General features: G+C 39.8%; 1 protein-coding gene across 1 annotated transcript; it reads left to right on the top strand.

Annotated features, from left to right (window-relative positions):
• The first annotated feature begins 100 nt into the window (after positions 1–100).
• Positions 101–18,587, top strand: mlx (MAX dimerization protein MLX). The gene is made up of 8 exons (XM_061981935.2): positions 101–274; positions 4,328–4,367; positions 4,459–4,545; positions 10,590–10,699; positions 10,759–10,858; positions 14,706–14,805; positions 14,879–15,080; positions 15,162–18,587. Exons 1-8 carry the CDS (start codon positions 236–238, stop codon positions 15,216–15,218), a joined length of 735 nt encoding a protein of 244 aa, XP_061837919.2. The 5' UTR covers positions 101–235; the 3' UTR covers positions 15,219–18,587.
• Positions 18,588–18,615: the final 28 nt, after the last annotated feature.

An 18,615-nucleotide genomic window follows, 5' to 3' on the forward strand; every position in this document is an offset into this window, starting at 1 on the left:
GGCTCCCGGAGAGAATAGGACGCTTCAGTTAAAACGCTTCTCAGCGATGAACAAGAGCAACCGTTGACCTATAAACATAAGCGCGTACCGTATAACACTCTCAACTTGCTGTCTCCCGAATGTGGGGTTGTACTTGTCCTTTGTTCAGTTTGACTTTCTGACGGCGCTCGTCGGCGGAGTTGTCACTTTTACAAAGGCGCACCCGAACGCACCAGTGGGCTCGCTCATTTCCAAAATGGCGGACACGACGACGTCGCCGGAGGACCACAGGAAGGTAAAAAGTCCAGCCTTGTGATCGTAGACAAACATCATCTTTTTGTCGTTTAATTGACCAACACGTCTCTTGTGACATCAGCGGCACCCGGCGACGGTGCGTTTCAAACTTTTTTTAAGCCGGCATTGTCAGTTAGTTTGGCTTTGTTTTTGTTGTTTGAACACCGGTCGCTTTGGAGGTGTCGCTTGTTATTATGAAGGTTTAATAGCCAGCTAGCTAGTCACTTTTTTTTTTATGTTAAATGGCTTTTAGTTGGTAGTTTGACAACAGCTGTTCTGTTTTAAAGTACCTCAGTCTAATCTTAGAATTACTTTAAATATGGCTTTAGTTGCTATTTGGGGGCGCTTTCCAACATATCTATTAGTCTGTGACAAGCTAATAAACCGTGCTGTTAACTAGAGATGTCCGATAATATTGCAGTGCCGATATTATCGGCCGATAAATGCTTTAAAATGTAATATCGGAAATTACCGGTTTCGGTTTCAAAGAGTAAAATGTATCCCTTTTTAAAACGCTGCTGTGTACACGGACGTAGGGAGAAGTACAGAGCGCCAATAATCCTTAAAGGCACTGCCTTTGCTTGCCGGCCCAGTCACATAATATCTACGGCTTTTCACACACACAAGTGAATGCAATGCATACTTGGTCAACAGCCATACAGGTCACACTGAGGGTGGCCGTGTAAACAACTTTAACACTGTCACAAACATGCGCCACACTGTGAACCCACACCAAACAAGAATGACAAACACATTTCGGGAGAACATCCGCACCGTAACACGACATAAACGCAACAGAAAAAATACCCAGAACCCCTTGCAGCACTAACTCTTCCAGGACGCTACAATATTTTAATTTTCCTGAGGGAATTCTCCTGAAGGAATCAATAAAGTACTATCTATCTAATATACAACCCCGACCCCCCAACTCCGCCCACCTCAACCTCCTCCTGCTCTCTCAGGGAGAGCATGTCCCAAATTCCAAGCTGCTGTTTTGAGGCATGTTAAAAAAAATGCACTTTATGACCTCAATAATAAATATGGCAGTGCCATGTTGACATTTTTTCCATAACTTGAGTTGATTTATTTTCACAACAAAATTAGGCATAATAATGTGTTAATTCCACGACTGTATATATCGGTGTCGGTTGATATCGGAATCGGTAATTAAGAGTTGGACAATATCGGATACCGGCAAAAAAGCCATTATCGGACATCTCTACTGTTAACTATAGTGCAGATTCATTATCTATCCATCCATTTTCTACCGCTTGTCCCTTTCGGGTTGGCGGGGGGTGCTGGAGCTTATCTCAGCTTCATTATCTATAAACTATCTTATGTATTTTAATATTATCAAACATGTAACCTGTAGTTTGTGATCAGTTCATTTGTCTAAAGTACAACACACAGTACCCAAAAAAAAAAAAAATTAGTAATTATTTTATTATATTTTCATACATAATTGTATCTTTTTATTTAATATTTTGGCCAAAATATATGTATTTACATTAATATTTGTATCTTTTTCTTTAATATTTCCCCCAAAGTACATGTTTTTATTTATATTTTTTGTATAAAAAAAAATCCCAAAATACATTATTGTATCTATTTCTTAAATATTTTTAGCCACTATATATATATATATATATATATATATATATATATATATACTTGTCATTAACATTATCTTTTTGTGTAATATTTACTCCAAAAAACATGTTTCATTTTTATTCTTTTCTTTCATAATTGCCCCCAAACTAGATGTATTTTCGTTAATACTTTTTATCTTTTGATTTATTTTTTCTCTTAAAATACATATATTTTCATTCCATTTTAAAATATTTTCCCCCAAAATACATTTATTTTTAATCAATATTTGTATCTTTTTCTTTAATATTGACTCTAAAGTACATGTATTTTCATGAGTATTTTAATTATTTTCTTTGTTTCCCCCCAAAATACATTTTAATATCTAAAATACATGTATTAATATTTTTATCTTTTTCTTTCATATTTTCTCCAATGTATGTTTTTATTTTTATCTTTTTCTTTAATATTTACTTCAAATTACACGCATTTCTATTATTTGTATCTTTTTCTTTAATATTTACTCCAAAATACACACATTTGAATTATTTTCATCTTTTTTAATATATACTCCAAAATGTGTATTTTCATTAACGTTTGTGTGTGTGTATGTAATGTATGTGTGTGTATATATGTATATATATATATATATATATATATATATATATATATACATCCAAACACCATTGTCCAGCTACTCATGCAAATCATACTGTTGATGTAGATGCCCATATATGCTGTAGATTTATTTACTTTACAAAAGAGAAGTGTGTGATACTTGTTGTCTTATTTGTACTTGACTTTATTAATAAAGTCAAATACAAAGGTATATATTTCTGTACCCTTCCCCAGATTTGTGCCTTGAGAAAATTAAATTGTTTGACGTAATTATAGATAGGCGTGTGCCTTTCCAAATAATGTCCAGTCAACTAAATTGACCACAGATGGACTCCAATCAAGCTGTAGGAACATCTCAAGGATGATCAGTTGAAACAGGAGCTTCATGGCAAAGGCTGTGAATACATGTGGTTTTTGAGTTTTTTAAATTTTTAATACTTTTGCAAAAATCTATAAAAAATAAAAAAAAACACAGCTTTTAACGTTGTCATTATAAAGTATTGACAAAAATGAATTCATTTGTGTAGAGGTTTCCCTCTAGTGGGTTACTCGGACCACCACACACTACCACGAGAGCCCGGATTTCTGGGTACAACACTGTTTTATTTGCATAAATGTGGAGAGGCTTCTGCTTTCCAGCAAAATGTCTTTCTCTTTGTTCGTGTCTCTCTCTCTGGCTCCCACTCCAACTCCTTGTCTCGTTTTGGCTGTTGCTAATAAAGGCGACAGGTGCTTAGATAACAAAGCCCATCTGGGCCATCCACTCACCTGTCGCTGTCTTCGAGGCCGGTCCTTGCACACCCCGTTCCGCGGCAGACCTGCAGGCCACGCCCCCCTCCACAATTTGATTTTGGAATAAGGCTGTGATGTAACATTTGGAAAAATGGAAGCACTGTGGATACTTTCCGGATGCACTGTATCGACCTTAGTTCCAAAGTCTATGTCTAAGTTCAAGAGTCCCTACGACCTCAGAGGTTCATCTGTTTTTCAGAAAACAAACATGAGGACTACCGGTAGTTTAAAAAGTAGATTTGTTTCTGCCTGAAAATGTTCCAGTTCCATTCACACATTTAAAAAAAAAAAACTTTAAGACCAATGTCTAAGAAAAATATCAATGTTAATTACAAAGCTAAATATGGAACCTAAATAAAAATGAAAGTATAAGTGTTTGTATATAGCATATTATTGGTACAAATGTTAAACCAACACGTATACAGGGATATTTCACAACTGTTCATCTGTCTTTACTGTGTATATATTGGAACAGTGTTTATGCTGTGTACAAAGTGTAGTTGTAATATGTTGTGCAAAGGAAATGTCACATTTCTTTGAAGCTCAAGATCAGAGCCCGATGTCTCTTGGTTTTGCTACATCTTGTATTTGAGATTGTTAATAGGGTTAGGCGAAATAAATGCTCAACTTTAGCCTAAACCCTTTCAGTCTGTGTAATTGTCAATTTATGAATTCATGGATGTAAAACTGTTTGTTTATTTGGTTGACCACTGACCGACGAAATAATAAACTAAACTATTAGTTTTTTTTCAACCAAGCGACGTCATCTGTCAGTATTCACAGGCAAATTAAAAAAAACCTTTTCTACTGTTGATTTGTTACCAAAACATTATAAAGAGGACATTTTCCCGGCTTTGAAAGGATAACTGGGCCCTCACATTTATGGTGACTGTTGTGTTATCCTGAGTTCAAGAACAAAGACAGTCCTGGTGTAAAGAAGTAATCAGGCCAGCGCTCAGTGGGCGCTTCAAGCGTCATCTTTCACATGTAGGCCAGCACTTTTCAGCATCTAGTTTCTCTCTTTCTCTCCATCTTCTGTTGGCTGGCGATGGCTCAGCACGCAGACGTGGCTTTCGGCGACGCCGTTTTTGACCCCGGTGAGTCGTCATCGTCTGTTTGTGAGTTTCGACTGAGCCTAGTAGTTTGACACAAAGTAACGACGAGGATAAATGTGTTCTACTGTTGTAGGTTTCTTTAGTGTCGGCGGGAAGGGGAGCGCCGGGTCGCGGGCCAACAGCATTGGCTCAAGAAGCGCCTCTTCGGTACCAAATACAGGTGAGTGCTTTGGAACACAACATCCAAGTGTCTTTCAGCTATTTGAACTGTCTTGGAGGTGTTAATAGTGGGTTGTCCAAAACCTGTTCTTGATGCTGGAATTTAGCACTTCAAGATCTTCAATGTTTTTTGAAGGGAAATTTTAGCAAATCGATATTACGAGTCACCTTTATTTTTGTTTACTTACCTATTTAGGATAATTAAAAGTTATTGACCTTCCAAATACAATGGTAAATCAACCTCATTAGAAATCAAGCTTCTTTTGTTTGTTTATTGTGTTCGAATGGAGTACGTGCATTTAGGGTTGGACAATTAATCGAATTTAGCTTTTGGCCTCATGATCATTAAATATTATAATAGAAAAAAACGATTAAGGTCCATGAAAATCCTTCCGCTTGTATGGTGAAAGAGGTGAGTGGAAAAAAGACCACCAAAAGTTTGGGATCTCACCATGGTTGCTACTTTTTATTTGACACTAGAGATGAATGATAAATGCTTTAAAATGTAATATCGGAAATTATCGGTATAGGTTTCAAAAAGTAAAATTTATGACTTTTTAAAACGCCGCTGTACGTAGTGGTACACGGACGTAGGGAGAAGTACAGAGCGCCAATAAACCTTAAAGGGGAACATCATCACAATTTCAGAATTGTTAAAACCATTAAAAATCAGTTCCCAGTGGCTTATTATATTTTTTGAAGTTTTTTTTTTTTATTTTACCCATCACGCAATATCCCTAAAAAAAAAGCTTCAAAGTGCCTGATTTTAACCACCCGTCCATTTTCCTGTGACGTCACATAGTGAAGCCAACACAAACAAACATGGCGGAAAGAACAGCAAGCTATAGCGACATTAGGTCAGATTCAGACTCGGATTTCAGCGGCTTAAGCGATTCAACAGATTACGAATGTATTGAAACGGATGGTTGTAGTGTGGAGGCAGGTAGCGAAAACGAAATTGAAGAAGAAACTGAAGCTATTGAGCCATATCGGTTTGAACCGTATGCAAGCGAAACAGACGAAAATGACACGACAGCCAGCGACACGGGAGAAAGCGAGGACGAATTCGGCGATCGGTATGTGTTTGTTTGGCATTAAAGGAAACTAACAACTATGAACTAGGTTTACAGCATATGAAATACATTTGGCAACAACATGCACTTTGAGAGTGCAGACAGCCCAATTTTCATCAATTAATATATTCTGTAGACATACCCTCATCCGCGCTCTTTTCCTGAAAGCTGATCTGTCCAGTTTTGGAGTTGATGTCAGCAGGCTAGGGAAGCTAGGGTCGATATTCTTCTCTTGATCATCTTCGGTGGCATAAGGGACGGTGTGAGCCAAGACATCCAGGGGGTTTAGCTCGCTCGTCTGCGGGAACAAACTGCCGCCATTGCTTGCCGTGCTACCGAGGCCCTTTGTCCCTGAATTGCTCACACACTCCGGCAGATTCAATGGGGGTCTGGCGGCAGATTTCTTTGACTTTATCGTTGGAAATGCATCTGCTTTGAGTGTCGCAGGATATCCACACATTCTTGCCATCTCTGTCGTAGCATAGCTTTTGTCGGTAAAGTGTGCGGAACAAACGTCCAATTTCTTGCCACTTTCGCATCTTTGGGCCACTGGTGCAACTTGAATCCGTCCCTGTTCGTGTTGTTACACCCTCCGACAACACACCGACGAGGCATGATGTCTCCAAGGTACGGAAAACAGTCGAAAAAATGGAAAATAACAGAGCTGATATGACTTGGTGTTTGAGAAAATGGCGGATTGCTTCCCGATGTGACGCCACGTTGTGACGTCATCGCTCCGAGAGCGAATATTAGAAATGCGTTTAATTCGCCAAAATTCACCCATTTAGAGTTCGGAAATCGGTTAAAAAAATATGTGGTCTTTTTTGTGCAACATCAAGGTATATATTGACGCTTACGTAGGTCTGGTGATAGTGTTCCCCTTTAAAGGCACTGCCTTTGCGTGCCGGCCCAATCACATAATACTTACGGCTTATCACACACACAAGTGAATGCAATGCATACTCGGTCAACAGCCATACAGGTCACACTGAGGGTGGCCGTATAAACAACTTTAACACTGTTACAAATATGCGCCACACTGTGAACCCACACCAAACAAGAATGACAAACACATTTGGGGAGAACATCCGCACCGTAACACAACATAAACACAACAGAACAAATACCCAGAACCCCTTGCAGCACTAACTCTTCCGAGACGCTATAATATACAACCCCCGCTACCCCAACCCCGCCCACTTCAACGTCCTCATGCTCTCTCAGGGAGAGCATGTTCCAAATTCCAAGCTGCTGTTTTGAGGCATGTTAAAAAAAAATAATGCACTTTGTGACTTCAATAATAAATATGGCATTTTTTTCCATAACTTGAGTTGATTTATTTTGGAAAACCTTGTTACATTGTTTAATGCATCCAGCGGGGCATCACAACAAAATGAGGCATAATAATGTGTTCATTCCACGACTGTATATATCGGTATCGGTTGATATCGGAATCGGTCATTAAGAGTTGGACAATATCGGATATCGGCAAAAAAGCCATTATCGGACATCTCTATTTGACACCTTTGTAAACCCACCGTCCATTCCTGAAGGTGATTGGCGGAGAATGAGGAAGTGTTGTGTGTTGGAGGAAGTGCAAACTCACAGAGACTAAGGTATTTTCACGGGAGTTTAAACCTGTTGGAATTGTGACGTTTGTAGTCATAACATTGGTTATAAAATGGAAAAATCGCGTCAGACTTTGTCATTTCTTCTGCGGGCAACAATATCAGAATCAGAATCAGAATCAGCTTTATTGTCATTACGCAAGGTAACGAGATTGAGGCCATTCCATACAGTGCGATGTGTGCATGCTAGAAAAACAATGTGCAAATATATAAAAATTTAAAAAATGTAGAAGTGCAATGAATATGGTGTGAAATGAATATATACATGAAAAAACAAAACAAAAACAGGGTGGTTGGTGGAATGGGTTATTGCACCGAAGAGAAGGCAATATATCATCCATCCATTTTCTACCGCTTGTCCCTATTGGGGTCGCGGGGGGTGCTGGAGCCTATCTCAGCTGCATTCGGGCAGAAGGCGGGGTACACCCTGGATTACTTTAGTTTGTTTTCAAGTAAAAACAACAACATATTTTAAGGTGTGGCGGTAATGAAAATGTCGTGGCGGCGCGCCACATTCAAATACATTAGTTCAGTTTCAGTTTATTTCGAACATGCACATGATACAATGTAATAACATATTTCCACTTGTTTCATTACAGCACGTCCGAAAAGGAGTAGGAAGAAACTGAGTTTATTTAATCCTAGGGATGTCCCGATCCAATATTTGGATCGGATCGGCCGCCGATATTCGCAAAAAAATGCGTATCGGCAAAGCATGGGAAAATGCCGATCCAGATCCAGTTTTTAAAACAAAACGGTCCGTGTTTTCCAACGCACCGATTTAAATAATACATTCCACTTTTCTGCTGTTCCCTAACTTCCGTTCCGCATTTTCCAGCACACCTTCAACACATTCACAGGTCTGTGAATTCTCACGCAGTTGCTTTTAGCTGCTGGCATTACACGACAGGCTCTTGTCACTCTTTCCTGTGTCTCCCTCTTACAGACAGCGAGCGCACCTTCTTACACACGTCACATACTGTCACGTCATACGTCACATACTGTCACGTCATACGTCACATACGTATACACCCTTTCCCAGCAGAGAGCGAGGTAGCAGCATGGCTAACGTTAGCTGTAATGCTAGCGCAGCCGCTAAGGTGCGCGCCTGCTCAAGCGTCCTATGCGCACGGCAAATCTATGCCACGCACAAAATCAAATAAAAAAATAAGCGCATAACAATTTTCGACACACGGACACGACAGAGAAAACAGTTTTCGTCATCATTGTTCAAATATTGTAAGGTCGTTTATCTCCATTCGGTGCCACACGTCCACACCATCAAAATGCCGAGGCAAAAATTTCCACATCAACATCGTATGAAAAAAATAGTGATTTTTTTTAGTTGTGATTTCCCTCTCTACATGAAAGTTTAAAAGTAGCATATATTAATGCAGTATGAAGAAGAATGTTTTAATGTAGACATGCAAGCCTTGAAAGAAAATGTTGAAAATCAAGACTACATTTCCTGCAAATGGGTGCATTTCTACCCTATATTTTAACTTTAGATTTATTCTCATATCAAACTCTTTTGGCTGTCTTTTTGACACTTAGATCCGGCGCCCCCCTCCACACCCTGGATTATAAATAATGTAAAAAAATTCAATGTGATTATCTTGTGTGATGACTGTATTATGATGATAGTATATATCTGATAGTATATCAAATCAAATCAAATCAACTTTATTTATATATCTGTATTATGAATCAATTTAAGTGGACCCCGACTTAAACAAGTTGAAAAACTTATTGGGGTGTTACCATTTAGTGGTCAATTGTACGGAATATGTACTTCACTGTGCAACCTACTACCGTAATAAAAGTCTCAATCAATCAATCAAAACACATATAATCATCATACTGCTGTGATTATATGCATCAAGTGTTCATTCAAGGCTAAGGCAAAATATCGAGATATATATTGTGTATCGCAATATGGCCTTAAAATATCGCAATATTAAAAAAAGGCCATATCGCCCAGCCCTAGTTTCAATGATGCCATTTCTGTTTGTCATGTATAATTTTGTCTATTTTGTGTTCATCCTTGAATAAACAGGTCAGTTTCTTGTTACCAACCATTGTGTATTATTCAAACTCCCCTAATTCAGCTGGCTAGTTGTTATCAAGAGTACTAAAACCCTTTTCAACATGATTCTGACAACTAAGTAGGCTAAATAACTTTAAACTTTAATACATGCTCGGATAGGCCATTATCGGTCAGTATCGGTATCGGTCAGTATCGGTATCGGATCGGAAGTACAAAAACAATATCGGTATCGGATCGGAAGTGCAAAAACCTGGATCGGGACATCCCTAATCCTACCTCTTTTCATACTATAGCAATTTTATCCCAATTCCTTGTTCTCTGTAATATAACAGTGAATAAATAAATAATAAATAATATACCACAGTAAGTAAACAAATATTGAATACATAAATAATCTTTATCTCAAAAAAGGGGGGGTACAAGATGTTCATCATAATTATTGTTCTGTGTACTGTGTGAACACTTGCAGTTTGAACAGTCTCTTAAACTGAATTATATTGGTGCTTTGTTTGATTTATTTCCATAATTTAATTCCACATACAAATATACTAAATGTTGTAAGTGTTGTATATGCATACAAATAATGCAATTAAATTACATTTTTCTTTAAGGTAATATTTCTCTTTTGTTGAGAAGTATTGTTGTACATTCTTGGGTAGCAGGTTACAGTTTGCTTTGTACATAATTTAGGCTGTTTGCAAATGCACCGAATCGTTTAATTTCAATATTTGTGATTCAATAAATAAAGTGTTGTATCTTCTCTATATCCAACATTATGTATTATTTTAATCAACCTTTTTTGTAACACCGTTAGTGAATGAAGTGCACATTTGTAGTTGTTTCCCCATATTTCTACACAATAACTCAGATATGGTAACACTAGCGAGCAGTAAAGAATATGAAGTGATTCATGTTTTCAAATTAATGAATAATCATGTTATTAATTGTGGTTTCAGTATCAATTTAAAGTAATCGTAAATTAATTAAATTAACTCCCACAACTAGTTTATCGAATGCCAGGCTTTTTTTAAAGATGTGTAGTAAAGCTTGCTTCGTTTATTTTTTTCATTTGTTGTTTTACAAAGTGATCTTTTGAGTGCCTCTTCTCTCAAAATTGTAGCAAACAAGTGAGGGTATTGACAGATGTTTCTGAGGTTTAGTGCTCATGAACACAAAACACTGTTAGAACGTCACTTAAAAAAGCACAATAGGAGACCTTTGAATAACGTTGGCACACTATTTGTGCAGGAAGCCCAGTGGGACCCGCCTACTGTAAATGTCTGCCTTTTCTCCACAGATGACGAGGACAGCGACTGCCGCCACGAGACGTCCGACAAGAACTTGTACAAAGACCGGCGGAGGCAAGCGCACACGCAGGCCGAGCAGAAGCGACGCGACACAATCAAGGTGAGGCCACGATTCAAATGACAACACCTGCATAATCTTATAGCGCCATTCCCTATCAGAAAGGCTTTGATGACCTGCAAGAGGTGGTGCCCACCTTCCTGGAGTCTGAATCTGTGCTGGGGGGGCAGAAGGTAGCCAAGGCTGTCATCCTGCAGAAGAGTAAGACACAATAAACATGAATGATTAAGACATACTTGCCAACCTTGAGACCTCCGATTTCGGGAGGTGGGGGGCGGGGGCGTGGTTGGGGGCGGGGCCTGGTCGGGGGCGTGGTTAAGAGGGGAGGAGTATATTTACAGCTAGGATTCACCAAGTGTTCATTTATTTACACATATACACACACATAACACTCATCTACTCATTGTTGAGTTAAGGGTTGAATTGTCCATCCTATTTTTCTAACCATGCTGAACGCCCTCACTAATGATGCATTGCTGTGTGGCACGCACAAAAGTGCTTTCATCAAATGCACTAGATGGCAGTATTGTCCTGTTTAAGAGTGTCACAACATTGCTGTTTACGGCAGACGAACTGCTTTGCGGTAGACGAAATGCTGTTGTTGTGTGTTGTTACCGCGCTGGGAGGACGTTAATGAAACTGCCTAACAATAAACCCACATAAGAAACCAAGAACTCGCCCTCGATCATTCTACAGTTATAACGTGATTGGGCAGGCACCTGTTTATATTGTGTGCCTGAATTTCGGGAGTTTTTCGGGGGAGGCGCTGAATTTCGGGAGTCTCCCGGAAAATCCGGGAGGGTTGGCAAGTATGGATTAAGACCTTTTTGTAGATGAATACACTCTCTACTAGGGATGTCCGATAATATCGGACTGCCGATATTATCGGCCGATAAATGCTTAAAAATGTAATATCATAAATTATCGGTATCGGTTTCAAAATGATCGGTATCTGTTTCAAAAAGTAAAATGTATGACTTTTTAAAACGCCGCTGTGCAGAGCGCCAATAAACCTTAAAGGCACTTCCTTTGCGTGCCGGCCCAGTCACATAATATCTACGGCTTTTCACACACACAAGTGAATGCAACGCTTACTTGGTCAACAGCCACTTCACTGAGGGTGGCCGTATAAACAACTTTAACACTGTTACAAATATGCGCCACACTGTGAACCCACACCAAACAAGAATGACAAACACATTTCGGGAGAACATCAAATCAAATCAAATCAAGTCAACTTTATTTATAAAGCACATTTAAAATTTACCACAGGGGTAGCCAAAGTGCTGTACAATGGGCAGGTTAAAAGATAAAACGAGTACCGAGCAAACACAACACAACACAAACAGAACACGATAAAAAATAAATAAATAAAATAGAATAAATAAAAACAGGTTCACAGCAGGTGTATTATGGGGCGCCATTGCAGGATGGATATCACTCAGTGTTAAAAGCCATGGACTAAAAGTATGTTTTTAAGAGAGATTTAAAAACAGGAAGAGAGGAGGCTTGTCTAACACCCAGTGGTAGGTCGTTCCAGAGCTTGGGAGCAGCAACGGCGAAAGCTCTGTCACCTCTAAGCTTCAGCCTTGTGTCAGGGACCGTCAACAGCAGCTGATCAACTGATCTTAAGGATCGGGTGGGGCGGTAAGGCTGAAGGAGGTCGGAGAGATAGGTTGGCGCGAGGTTGTTTAGACATTTAAAAACAAATAAACAAATCATCAACATCCGCACCGTAACACAACAGAACAAATACCCAGAACCCCTTGCAGCACTAACTCTTCCGGGACGCTACAATATACACCCCCCGCTACCTCCTGCCCATGTCTTGTTGTAAGGTGAACATTCAGCCCAGTCGGAAGTTCTAAGCACTCTGGAAGAGATTTGCTTTCAGGATACCTCTGTACTTTGCCACATTCATCTTTCCTTCAGTTGCAACCAGTCGCCCTGTCCCTTAAGCTGATTGTATTGGGCAGGTGATGAGCAGTGCCTGGTGCTAAAAAGTTCAATATTGGTCTTGTCAGACCAGAAAATCATTTTTACTGGAGTCCTTCATGTGTGTTTGGCAAACTATATGCAAGCTTTTATATGCCTTGCGCTGAGGAGAGGCTTCCGTCAGGCCACGCTGCCATAAAACTCTGACTGTTGGAGGGCTGCAGTGATAGTTGACTTTGTGGAACTTTCTCTCATCTTCTTACTGCATCTCTGGAGCTCAGCCACAGTGATCTTTGGGTTCTTCTCAACCTCTCTCACCAAGGCTCTTCTCTCACGATTGCGCAGTTTGGCTGGACGGCCAGGTTTAGGAAGAGTTGCGGTTGTCTCAAACTTCTTCCATTTAAAGATTATAGAGGTCACTCTAAGGATCCTTGAGTGCTGCATAAATTATTTTGTACCCTTGGCCAGATCTGTGCCTTGCCAAAATTATGTCTCTGAGCTCCTTGGGCAGTTCCTTCGACCTCATGATGCTCACTTGCTCTGACATGCACTGTGAGCTGAGAGGTGGGAGCCTTTCCCAATCAAGTCCAATCAGTTTAATTAAACACAGCTGGATTCCAATCAGAAGAAATGGACAGCATGTGAGTTAAATACAAGTGTCACAGCAAAGAGTCCTAATACTTATGACCATGTGATATTTCAGTTTTTCTTTTTTAATACATTTGTAAATATTTCTACTAGAGATGTCCGATAATGGCTTTTTTGCCGATATCCGATATTGTCCAACTCTTAATTACCGATTCCGATATCAACCGATATATACAGTCGTGGAATTAACACATTACGGCGTGGCGCAGTGGAAGAGTGGCCGTGCGCGACCCGAGGGTCCTAGGTTCAATCCCCACCTAGTACCAACCTCGTCATGTCCGTTGTGTCCTGAGCAAGACACTTCACCCTTGCTCCTGATGGGTGCTGGTTAGCGCCTTGCATGGCAGCTCCCTCCATCAGTGTGTGAATGTGTGTGTGTGAATGGGTAAATGTGGAAGTAGTGTCAAAGCGCTTTGAGTACCTTGAAGGTAGAAAAGCGCTATACAAGTACAACCCATTTATTTATTTATCATTTATTACTATGCCTAATTTTGTTGTGACGCCCCGCTGGATGCATTAAACAATGTACAAGGTTTTCCAAAATAAATCAACTCAAGTTATGGAAAAAAATGCCAACATGGCACTGCCATATTTATTATTGAAGTCACAAAGTCGCATTATTTTTTTTAACATGCCTCAAAACCGCAGCTTGGAATTTGGGGCATGCTCTCCCTGAGAAAGCATGAGGAGGTTGGGGGGGTAGGGGGTAGCGGGGGGTGTATAGTGTAGCGTCCCGGAAGAGTTAGTGCTGCAAGGGGTTCTGGGTATTTGTTCTGTTGTGTTACGGTGCGGATGTTCTCCCGAAATGTGTTTGTCATTCTTGTTTGGTGTGGGTTCACAGTGTGGCGCATATTTGTAACAGTGTTAAGGTTGTTTATACGGCCACCCTCAGTGGGACCTGTATGGCTGTTGACCAAGTGTGCCTTGCGTTCACTTGTGTGTGAAAGGCCGTAGATATTATGTGACTGGGCCGGCACGCAAAGGCAGTGCCTTTAAGGTTTATTGGCGCTCTGTACTTCTCCCGTGTACACAGAGGCGTTTTAAAAAGTCATAAATTGTACTTTTTGAAACCGATACCGATCATTTTGAAACCGATACCGATCATTTCCGATATTACATTTTAAAGCATTTATCGGCCGATAACATAGGCAGTCCGATATTATCGGACATCCCTAATTTAGGCAATTCAAATTAATCAAAATTCTGAATGTGGAATTTTGCACAAACATGCTCTGACTAATTGCTACAGTGCTAACATTACACTCATACTGTTAAAAGCAACATCATGCTATGCTAGGTTAGCATATTCACTAAAGAAAAACAAAGTGTTAGACTTAGAGCGCACACACCTGCAGTCGACTGGTAGATAGGTGGCAGAGCTTTTAAGATGTCTAGTGAAGCCTTTTTTTGTACAAAACATGGGGTTGAGACCTTTTTTAAAGTTGTCTTTCTTTCATGCTTGCAGCCATCGAGTACATCAATTTTCTTAACAAAGAGAAGAGGAAGCAGGAGGAGGAGGTTTCCCGTCTGAGAAAAGAAGTGACCGCGCTGAAGATCATGAAAACGTGACAACGATCCTCCTTCCTCTGCTGTGTTTTGAAAGTGTTTTGATCTTTTTTTTCCCCCCGCTCTTAACAGGAACTACGAGCAGATCGTAGAGGCAAACCAGAACCACCCACTGCAGGACGACAACCAGGTGTCGGACCAGATCAAGTTTGACATCTTTCAGAGCATCATGGACTCCCTCTTCGACTCTTTCAGCAACTCCGTCTCGGTCAACAGCTTCCAGGAGCTTTCGGCCAGCTTGATCAACTGGATCGAGGAATACTGCAAGCCGCAGGTACAAGTCCATTTGGTCGTCGCCACGTAGGGCTTTTGCAACCATGCCTTGACGCGTCTTTTTTGTTTCTTTTGTTTATAGATGCTGAAGAATTTCGTGGTCGGGGTCTTGCGACAGCTCAACTGTCAGGTCTACTGACGCTAGTTCCACCGCCACGGGATGGTCTGACGTGGTAATGGTACATCGTGCATGTGTGTAAGTGTGCATTTCAGCCACCTTTGTCTGATTTCGACATTTGAAAAAATGGTGTTTACAATTCTAATGATCGATAGTTTTAAGAGTGTATCGTGAACTTTTGAACGGGAATGCCTTTATTAGTCCCAGGCTGGTGTTTCTTTAAAATGCACACATTGTGACGTCAAACGACACGTTGAATAGTTTGTGTGCGGGTTTCTCTCTCAGGGTTGGAGACTCACGATAAAAACAATTTTTTGTGAGTTTTTCATGCTAAAATGTGCAAGTGTGCTTAATACTGTGACCAGTGAGCCTCCATCTACAGGCCAAAGTTAAGCAAAAGTCATGTTTTTTTTTTAATCCTTTATTTCTCAGTCCTTTGTCAAATATCATGTGGTGATGACAACTTAGTCGAACAGCTACCTAGTGCAGGGGTCGGCAACCCAAAATGTTGAAAGAGCCATATTGGACCAAAAATACAAAAACAAATCTGTCTAGAGCCGCAAAAAATTAAAAGCCATATTACATACAGATAGTGTGTCATGAGATATAAATTGAATTAAGATGACTTAAAGGAAACTAAATGAGCTCAAATATACCTACAAACGAGGCATAATGATGCAATATGTACATATAGCTAGCCTAAATAGCATGTTAGCATCGATTAGCTTGCAGTCATGCAGTGACCAAATATGTCTGATTAGCACTCCACACAAGTCAATAACATCAACAAAACTCACCGTTGTGCATTTTTGCACAACGTTAAAAGTTTGGTGGACAAAATGAGACAGAAAAAGAAGTGGCATAAAACCATACTTGCCAACCCTCCCGGATTTTCCGGGAGACTCCCGAAATTCAGCGCCTCTCCCGAAAACCTCCCGGGACAAATTTTCTCCCGAAAATCTCCCGAAATTCAGGCGGACTCAGGTCCTCCACAATATAAAAGAGTGTACCTGCCCAATCACGTTATAACTGTAGAATGATGGAGGGCGAGTTCTTGGTTTCTTATGTGGGTTTATTGTTAGGCAGTTTCATTAACGTCCTCCCAGCGTGGCAACAACACACAACAACAGCAGTCACTTTTTTGTATACCGTAAAGCAGTTCGTCTGCGTAAACAGCAATGTTGTGACACTCTTAAACAGGACAATACTGCCATCTAGTGCATTTGATGAAAGCACTTTTGTGCGTGCCACACATCAATGCATCATCATCAGCATGGTTCGAAAAATAGTGACAGAGAATAGAACAAGGATGGACAATTCAACCCTTAACTCAACAATGAGTAGATGAGTGTTATGTGTGTGTATATGTGTAAATAAAAAAAATAAAAATAAATATAATACAAAAAAATATATATATATATATATATATATAGAATTCACTGAACGTCAAGTATTTCTTATATATATATATATATATATATATGAAATACTTGACTTGGTGAATTCTAGCTGTAAATATACTCCTCCCCTTTTAGCCACGCCCCCGTCCCACCCCGACCACGCCCACCCCTACCCCCTACCCCCACCTCCCGAAATCGGAGGTCTCAAGGTTGGCAAGTATGCATAAAACGCGTCCTAGAAAGTCGGAGAAAGTTATACATGTAAACAAACTACAATGAGTTCAAGGACCGCCAAAATTAGTAGGACAAAACGGCGCTCAACAAATACTCGAATCAGTGAGGCATGTTTAATATAAACAGTGTGCTTTATAACAATTAGGGAGGTTTGCGTCATGTTTGTCCTTCTACGGAAACCATATTAAAACAATTTTTCATACATTTTTGAAGAAGCTCCAAGGAGCCACTAGGGCGGCACTAAAGAGCCGCATGCGGCTCTAGAGCCGCGGTTTGCCGACCCCTGACCTAGTGGTTAGATCTAGGTTTTCTAGGATGTATTGTCAGTAGACAAGCCAGGTGTTGAACAGGGTTTCCACAAGTCATTAAAAAGCATTTAAAGTATTTTGCGAAAATTAAAGCCTTAAATGGCATTAAAAAGCATTAAGTACCACGTCCAAAGGCATTAAAGCCTCACTAGTCACGCCTCGCTCGTGAGAAGCACTGCAAAGTAACAAAAGTTAAGAAGAAAAGCGATGAATATAAAGCCAAATGTCTCTGTGTGGGAATATTTGAGCCCATCAATACGGACGAACTAGCAACAAAACAATTTAATTGAAGTGCGATTTTTGCTAGATTGTCATGTTTTTTAGATTTACTTATTTAGAATTATTGACCTTCCAATGACAATGGTAAAAAAAAACTGTAATGAAAAATGTTTGTCTGAAAGGGTTCCTTGCATTATTATCGTATGTTTACTTTAGTGCTTGATTTGGCCACAGTTCATTCTTACAATTCTGTATACAGGCAATTGTACTGTATTATTTTGACCATATATAACAATCTGCAGTAGGACATGGGCAGTAAATTAATTTTAAAAGCATTGAATTAGAAACCTGCAGAAACCCTGTTGAACGCCAAAGGACTAGGATGTGTTCTTTCGACCCCCTCTAGGACCACTGATGTTTTAATGAGTATCAGGTGTTACCATGTATGGAAAGTTACCAGCTACTTTGTAAATAGATGCCAGCGTGGAAAGCAAATCTGTTGTGTTGATGAAGAGCTGCTTGTGATTTCTTGCAAAACGCTCAGTAATTAACAGTCTGGTCAAGGAGAGGACCAGAACAGCAACTTTATAAGTAACCGATGATTGTATTGACAAACAACACAGCTTAAAGCATGTTTTATTGAAAGGTGCCGACAAACTGGTGCTTGGTGCGTTTAATAAGACTTGCCTTTATTGTCCCGTTTCAAGATATGGTGTGTGCCAGGAGTCTGTCCTATGACCACTATTATTTAGAAACACTATATCAATACACATCAACCTTATTACCGCAGTTTGACTTAATGTTGATATTGTTTATATTTACAGTCTGAGGTGCACATTAAAGAACTTTTTGGTGCCTTGCCCGATTGGCTCAAACTCAGGCGTACTTAGTGAGTGAAATAGACCTGTCCCAATTTCTGTATCTTATGGTCTCCCATGCCGTCCTTTTACCAAAATCCTGTTGATCCACTTTTTACCCCGTTTTAAAAGACCTGCAATAATGAGGGTGAAATGTTCCTGTTTTTAAAGATATTTATAGAATTAGACCCATGTTTTGCTAGAAATCAATTTGAGAGTTTTGGATGATGCTTAAAGATGTTTTAGGACACAGAAGATTGAACATTTTATATTTGCTAAATTATTCTTGTTCTCTTGCTTCTTCAAAGTGTATTGTGCTGCATGTTTTTTCCAGAGCGTCCCTCCTGCCTAAATAAATATGCTGTTGATAGATCCATCTGTCCTGAACGTTTAATAAGGT

This window comes from Nerophis lumbriciformis, linkage group LG24 (genome assembly GCF_033978685.3).
Source record: "Nerophis lumbriciformis linkage group LG24, RoL_Nlum_v2.1, whole genome shotgun sequence".
Lineage (NCBI taxonomy): Eukaryota > Metazoa > Chordata > Actinopteri > Syngnathiformes > Syngnathidae > Nerophis > Nerophis lumbriciformis.